General features: G+C 35.2%; 1 protein-coding gene across 2 annotated transcripts in view; it reads right to left on the reverse strand.

The window, feature by feature from the left end:
- The window catches only part of TDRD5 (tudor domain containing 5), a 46,221-nt gene extending 37,656 nt beyond the window's left edge, over positions 1-8,565 (reverse strand). For both annotated transcript variants that reach the window (XM_036344109.1, XM_036344108.1), the window contains exons 1-4: positions 8,295-8,565; positions 7,268-7,675; positions 5,595-5,785; positions 1,035-1,118 (exon numbers count right to left, since the gene is read on the reverse strand). In XM_036344109.1, coding sequence (XP_036200002.1) covers positions 1,035-1,118; positions 5,595-5,785; positions 7,268-7,675; positions 8,295-8,526 — 915 coding nt within the window. In that variant the 5' untranslated portion in view covers positions 8,527-8,565. The remainder of the gene's footprint in view (positions 1-1,034; positions 1,119-5,594; positions 5,786-7,267; positions 7,676-8,294) is intronic.

The following is an 8,565-nucleotide window of genomic DNA, read 5'->3' on the forward strand; positions in this document are numbered from 1 at the left end:
GAGATAATTCCATGTAAATTAATTGAGATACACATAAAAACTTTCTTATGAGCCACATGATATTCCCTAGTTTGGGTGGATAATTTAACCAATCCTTTATCAATGAATGCTTACTATTTCTCTAATATTTTGTTACCATAAAGAAGTCATATTGAACAAATGTCCAAACAAGAAGACAGGGCCTCAATGCCCGAAAGTTTTTGCATTTCTCCTAGTAAAACCACACAGCTCAAATGAAAGTAAGGCAGAAAGAGTCACAATGGCACTCTGATTATTCAGATTACAATTAACAGCTACCACCAAAATTTTAGGTGTACAAAGAACTTTTACAAGTTAATAAGGAGAAACAATAAATTAGGCCAAAGACATAAGAAATATAAATGACTACTAAGCATATGAAAACATGCTCAATGTAAAAATCAAGAGGTATAAGTTAAAACAACATAATTAGACAGTAACATTTCCCTGTCAGTAGGAGTGAAAATCTGTTCAAACCTTTTAGAGGGAAAAGTAGTAATATTTATCGAACTTAATCAATACCTCTGTCAATTCCACTTCTAGATAAATGTTCAGACATTAACTACAGCATTTTTTAATAGCCAAGGCTAGAAATAACCCAAATGTTAATCAATAACAAATTTCATTAAAGTGAAATATTGTATACCAACACGATGGGATACCATACACAATTTAGAATAATATTTGACATAAATATATAGAAAACTGGTATTGGAAAGAACTTGACAATGATTCATTAGGGTAAGGGGAAGAAAACTGGGAAGAGAGCACATTTATGAAGGAACTTAACATTTTCTAAAGAATTTTTAAAAAAATTTTAAGACTCTGTAATTTATTTAGTTTTTTTCTGATCTTAAATGAATAGCCACTCCATTTGCAATATATTTGAAAAGATCAGGCATAAATATAAATATAAAACTAAGAAATACTCTTAAGCAAATTAACTTGGCCACAAATGATATCTAATTGTATAATCAAGTATTCTTATCCATTTTCCAGAAACAGAAAATACTTACAAATTTTATTTTATGCTTTAGTTCTGGATTAATAGTCCCACCAGGTCCAATCTGTGCAATAACTGATTTGAAGGTGTTCTCCAACTATGAAAAAGAAATAAAAGTTCAAGTTATAGTAAAAAAAAAAAAAAAAGTCAAAGATAAATCTGAATAATATGCAAAGGAAATATCTATCAAAGGAAATGTATTTCAATCAAATGGATAAAAAACTGTTCTCAAGAGTCACTGTAACATTTAATACATACAAAATACATTTATAGTAGGTAAAATATTTATTAAAACTAAATATTCTTAAACTTTCCAGAGAATTAACATTCTCTATAACAATTAGATTCTAGAGTCTTCAATTACTCAATCTCATACTCTTACCCAGAAAAAAATTTTGTTACCAATTTTCTTCTCTTTATAAAAGTATTCAATGTTTATTAAACACACACTTAGTGTTTGCCTAATGCAGGGAAGAGATGGGATGGTGAAAGGTCCCTGGGAGGCAGGATTCCGTGTGAGCCAGGGCACTGGTGGAATGACTGGCCATAAAGGGCAGAAGGAAAAGCTCTTCTGTTGAAATAGAAATGAAGGAGGAAAGAACCAATAGGGATGCAGAAAGATCTGTGAATGTGGGATGAGAAAATAGACTATCTAGTGTATTCTGAGTTTAGAAGCAAGGCTCCCTAAGGAAAGAGGGAAAGGGGAGGAAATTCACAAAGCTGAGCAAGTGGAAAAATAATGTTAAGGAAATAACGGATGATTGAGAGTAAAGACAGGAGCGGCCCAAGTTAAGACAGCAGGGATCTGAGGATTTTAGCAGAGAGAAGCCAATGGCAAAGGGAGACCCCAATAAAGTAAAAAAATGAAGAGACTATTGCCGAGAAGTGGTAGAGAGGGCAATGAAGGTAGAAGGAACTTCATGAACAAAGAAAAAAAGAATAGTTTTCCTGAAGGCATTAGAAAAGTAGTAGAAGAGGAAACTGAAAAAGGTAGACTCAAGTCATATTACAGAATATGCCAAATGAAGTTTTTCTTAGTTACATAAACAAAAACTGATACAGAGATTTTTAGCAAGAGAGAGACATTATCAGAATTTTAATCTGGCAGAAAATTAGATTTGGAGGGATGAGCAATCAGGAGACTAGGGTGCTAAGAGGGTAAGAACAGAAACAGGAGATAATATAAAGGCGCAACCCACAGAAATTAGGAAAGAATACAATGGAGAAGGAATTGCTGATCCTACAGGGATGAATAAGAGACCAAGGAAAAAGACTCAGAGACCTCAAGTTTTGTGCAGAAAGCTAAAGGACCTTGGACATAAAGGTAGGTTTTTGCTGTTTTTTGCTCAATTTCAAGAATTTGGAAATCGGGGGAGTAAATGGAAGGATACTGAATACAAATGTGATTCATTTCTATGAAGAACGGCTGGTTACAGGGTCAGCAAACTATGACCCATGGGTCAAAACTGGCCCACCATTTGTCTTTGCATAGTCCATGAACTAAGAATGGTTTTGACATTTTTAAATGGGGGGAGGGTAAAAAAGAATATTTTGTGACACATGAAAATGATACAAAATTCAAATTTCAGTATCCATCAATAAAGTTTTATTGGAACACAGACTCACTCACTATTAGCCAAAGTTATTTCAGCACTACAAGGGCAGAGTTGGATAATTACAACAGAGACAATTTGGCCCTCAAAGCCTCAACTATGTACTATGTGGCCTTTTAGAGAAAATGTTTTCCAAGCCTGGTTTCAAGATGTCAAAATGATGGGCTCTTACTAGGAAAAGAATGCTTCTCAAGAAGATGAATATGGTTTTTTGCCTCAAATTAAGAGACTTAAAATGAATGGAGTGAGGGAGATTTTTTAAAGTCCAGGTAATCTTGAGGATATCTATAATTAGAGGGTAGAAGTTATAATGTGGGGGAATGTAAGAACAGGAGGTGATCAGTGATTGACATAAGGAAAGGAATCAAGAGGGTCCCTGATTTCACAATGCCCATATACAAAATACAAAGAATGGGCAATAAATCAAATGAACAAAAGATTACAACACAGGGGCATACATAAAGATGTAAACTGACTCTCCCCCACCCCCTTCCAAAGCCATATTCAGATAGGAACCTACAGGATCACAGAAAAGGCAGAAAAGAGCTTTGAATCAAAGATTTATATTCCTCAAAAAATAGATAAAAATTAATAGGCAATTGATAAAAATTAACACTAAATAGATAATAAAAGCATAAAGTTTAACCTCTAATAATCAGACAGTAATAGTTATTTACCAATCAAATTGGAAAATTATTTTTACAAAAGAAATATGCACTTTCACTCTTTAATATTTTTTCTGAAATTTTCAATCAGTAAATAAATTTAGAAAATAAAAATGAGAACTTTACATACTGAAAAAGACAAAGGAAAATCATTTATAAACATTATTATGGTGTATTTGGAAAACCTATGAGAAAATGATTAAACAAGTTCAAAGTTCAGTAAGGTGGCCAGTTTCAAAATAATATTTCAAAAAACGAATTTCTTTCCTCATAAGCCTTAAGTAGTTAGAACCCCATTCTCAATAGCAACAGAAGTGTCACACTACACAATACCTAAGAATATACTTACAAGAAATGCACCAAACTCTAATAAAGAAAACTATACATCTGCAATGAAGAGCATAAGATAATTCTGAATGAATAGAAAGCTGCATATGTTATTGAATAAATCTATTAAATGTAATGTATGGAGTCTTCAAATTTTTAAAAATTTAATTCGAAGAGAAATCTCATTGAAATCTTAGAATTTACAAAAATAATTATAAACTTCCAGGAAAAAATACATTAGAATAGATAAAAAGTCTGAAAAGGGACTAACTAGGGAAGACTTGCCCTAACAAAATTAAGGTGAATTTAAAAGCACCAAAATAGAACTGGCACAGAAACACACTCCCCCAAAATTATAATCCAGCTAGATTAAAACTTGATCCATACCAGGTACCTTATACAACAAAAAACTTGAAATCAATAATAGACCTAAGAACTAAAATCATAAAACTTCTAAAAGAAAACACAGGAGAACATTTTGTAACTTTGTATTAAGCAAAGGTCTATTATGTAGGCAAGAATCAAAAGAAAAATGTAAATTCAATTTCATCAAAAATACAGACTTTTCCACAAAAATCAGATTAAAGAAATGAAGAGACAAGCATAGACCAAAGAAAATATTTCTCTGATAAAGGACTATGTCTAAATTATATAAATAATTCTTCCAACTCAATACAAAGACTACTTATTTTTCAGATTGAGCAAAAATATGAATAGACACTTCAAAGAAGATATACAAATGGAAAATACTCGTATAAAAATATGCCCAGCATTATTCATCATTAGAGAAATTTCAATTAAAACTAATGAGATCCCATCATACACCCACTGAAATGGCTAATAGTTTAAAAACTGACAATATCAAATGTTAACAAAGCTGCAATGTAGCTCATGAGAAAGTAAAATTGTACAATTTAGAAAACAGTTTGGCAATTTCTTATAAAGTTCTTAAATGCACACTTAGTGTATGAGCCAACAATCCTACTCCCAGGTATTTACTCAAGAGAAATGAAGTCTATATTTATACAAAGTGTATGTAAATGTTGATAGCAGATTTATTCATAATACCCCCAAACAGGAAATAACATCTAACTGAAGTATATCAATACAGTGGAATGATATTCAGCAAGAGAAAGGAACAAACGACTGATATATGCTGGATGAATTTCAAAAGCATCATGCTAAGTTAAAGAAGATAAACACTAAAGGCTAGATGTTATTTAATTCCATTTATGTGAAACTCCTGGGAAGTCAAAATTACAGTTATAGAAAGCAGTAACTGTCTGTAGCTGCAGGCGGAGAAAGAGATTAACTACAAAGTGGCATGGAGGAACTTTGGGGGGATGATGGAAATGTTCTGTTTCTTGATTTTTATGGTTCTTAATGACTAGATACGTTGTCAAAACTCAAACTGTCCATTTAAAATGTGTAAATTTTATTATATATGTTACTAAAGCTAGTATTTTAAGTTACAGAAATAAGGCACTTTTATGTTTCAAATTTAATTTTCATATGCTTATTCTCAGCTCAACTTGTTATCTTGCTAACTTAACCAGGCCTTTGTTGATTATATTTTAATAGTTTTTATTCAAAGTCCTTCAGCATTATAGTCACACACAAATACCACGATTGTAGTGCTCAGGGGCCAGCCATTCAGGTGAAGATATTCCTGAGGTAAGCTGTAAATATGCTTCTATAACTTTGGTGAAAAGCTGGAACTAGAGATACAGACCTGGGAATCATCTGCAGAAAATAGTAGAAACCCTGGAGTTGACAAAATTGTGCTCTTTTCTCACTGTCACTTCATTTCTTATAATCCAGCGAACCATAGGAAATGCTTAAGTTACATCTGAAATTAGTGAATGACTTGAATTTTAAAAGACCAGTTTTTCCATCAGATATAAGTAATAACCACTGAATTTAAACACATTTTCAGTGTATTTATATCTCCAAACTCCAGTATCTCACCTGGTTTAATTTTTCAGTGTGATTCAGCCTTGAAGTCTCCACTACATTTGACTTGGTCTTTTCCATGTTCCATATTTGCTTCAATGGCTCCATGTTTGAAGTGGGTCGTGAAAAGCGTGTCTTTGCTATTGGGAAACTTGGAGAGTATGATCCTTCTTGTTTCATTCTAAAAGGCTGGGTAAAAATTTTACCTTTTGTGAATAAAAGGAGAGAAAAATTGTCACTAGACATTTCTAGTTTATCTTCTGGTGATTATATACGAGGCTACCGTGAGCTAAATTGCCCTCAATTTAGAACTAAAAATTAATGCAAGTAAGCTTACATTTTAAACATTAAGTCAATAAAATGTACACGTAATGGAAGTGATCAGTCATCAATAGAAGAAAACCAAGAGATCCTAAATGTGTTACTGAAAAAAGGGACATCTAAAACTCCACTTAAGGCAGCAGCTCTCAACCTGTGGGTTGCCAACCTGTGGGTCGTGACCCCTTTGGGGGTCGAATGACCCTTTCACAGGGGTCACCTAAGACCATTGGAAAACACATATATAATTACACATTGTTTTTGTGATTAATCACTATGCTTTAATTATGTTCAATTTGTAACAATGAAAATACATCCTGCATATCAGATATTTACATTATAATTCATAACAGTAGCAAAATTACAGTTATGAAGTAGCAATAAAAATAATTTTATGGTTGGGGGTCACCACAACATGAGGAACTGTATTAAAGGGTCGCGGCATTAGGAAGGTTGAAAACCACTTGTCTAGAGAAACACTATACAAATGATTATACTGGTTTCTGAGCCTTTGAGAATGACAGTGATTGGAAAGGAAAAACAATGAAGGAGCAATAATAAGAACTGGGTTTCTAACCTGGCTCTACCACTTTTCCAACCATGTGACTTTGGAAAAGTCATTAGGCTTTCCTGAGCTTTGGTATCCTTATCCTTTGGGATACTCACACTACTTGTCTATGGTATAGCAATGACAACCCAAGGTCAAATGCTATACAAATAAGGTGGTTATCATTACACTACATAAATTAATGTAGTGCCTGCTATGACATCAAAGATCAATGATGGCAAAGATCAGATGGCAAATACTACTAACTAGTATGATTTTTAAAACTTCATTTTCCATGTTTCATCTTCTTTACATGAACACATAGAACTAATGTTCATTTACAGTGAGAGAGCTAATTTTGTGTTTTTATAATAGACTAGAGGCCCAATGCATGAAATTTGTGCAAGAGTAGGCCTTCCTTCCCCCGGCTGCTAGCACCGGCTTCTCTCTGGCACCCAGGACCCGGGCTTTCCTCTGGCCCTGGCTTCATCCGGAAGAATGTCTGGTCTAATTAGCATATTACCCTTTTATTATTATAGATACTACTTCTTATGACCTTACCAAATGCCAGGCACTTTACAGACCTCATCTCATTTCATCCTCAGCACAATTCCAAGGTGCAAGTATTATTACTTCTAGAGATGAGGAAACTAATGCTTAGATGTTTTAAGTAACATGCTTGACATCACCCAGCTAGTCAATGACAGAGCCAACATTTAACTTCAACAAATTGGTGGAGCTTAGCCATTACATGCCTCTTTCTGTGTCACGAGTGCTCCGAAATTTGTTCATCCACAATAGTTACCAATGCTAGCATGCTTACCTGCTGGCCACCCTCTCTGCTTTTCTTCTGATATGCTCTTCTTTAACGTCAACAAAGAACCTGCTCTGGTCTGCTCTACAGAAATAACATCTGAAGCCGCATTCAGCACTTCAAACATGGACAGGAACCCATATTGCATGTACTGGAATGATCGTCCAAATCGCTTGGCAAATGCCTTTTCGAAATCAGACAGGAGAACAGGAGATAATGCCAGGAGGTCCTTCAACTCACTCTTCACAACAGCTGGAAGGATAGGGGGCACCCTTCCTCGGTAAGGTACTCGGTGGTGAAAGCTTGGCCCAGAGCAAACACTGGCCCTTCCCTTCTGCATGGAGTTTCGAACCTTATGACTGCTCCTCTGTTTTGCAACTAAACTTGCGATTCCTCTGGTGGATTCATCTGGAATGGCTGAAGAGATGAACAAAGAAATCATATGTAGGTGAAAACTTACTCCCTTCGTTATCCTTTTTATCTGTGTTGTATAGTCATTTTTTTAACTCTCTGTGTAGATGTGTCTCTGGATAGCATGATAAATATGAACCCCTGGTTCTTCTATTTTTTGCATTTTGGACAACAGCTTATTAGTTCCTCTACCAGAGGATGAAGAGAGAAAGGTAAAATCCAGAATGTCATTATTACTGCTAATTGACTCCTTGAAAGGTTTGAAAATCTTGAGATGAACAACAAACTTCCCCTTGATTTTGTATGTGTGTGTGTGCTATGTGGAATTAAAAAATATGATTTTATAATTTTAAAAAAGTCCCATTGCTATGCTTCTCCCAACAAAAGGGGCCATCATCTGAAATCATATGCAAAAATGCAGTTTTTGTCAATGTACATTTTTTTGGGGGGGGAAGGTTTCTTAATTTTGTGAAAGCCCTAACTTAGCCCACAACCTCAAAGGTAGCTGCCTATGATCACCTCCTCCCTAACACCCCCCTCGCCGCCCCCCAAATGAAAACACCCTGCCTAAGATGCAGGATCACGGCTAAAACTTTACGACGTGGTTACTGATTACAAAGTTTACCTTTCAGTATGACAGTCCCATCCCCGCAGGGGCAGACACTGACAACATCAGGCATGTCCAACACCAGCTCCATGGTGGACCGGTACCCAAGGACTCGCAGGGGCAAGTGGTTGCCAACCATCAACAGGTACTCCTTTTCCAGCTGCTGTGGGGTCAAACCGTCTTTGGTGGAAATGAGAAGCGACCTTATCTCTTTCCTCAGGCATTCCAGGATGCGCTCCTGCTCAGACATGGCACCCTTCGGGATTTAAGCCAGAAACACGGCCCTTAA

Source organism: Myotis myotis, unplaced genomic scaffold, assembly GCF_014108235.1.
Source record: "Myotis myotis isolate mMyoMyo1 unplaced genomic scaffold, mMyoMyo1.p scaffold_m19_p_18, whole genome shotgun sequence".
Taxonomy (NCBI): Eukaryota; Metazoa; Chordata; class Mammalia; order Chiroptera; family Vespertilionidae; genus Myotis; species Myotis myotis.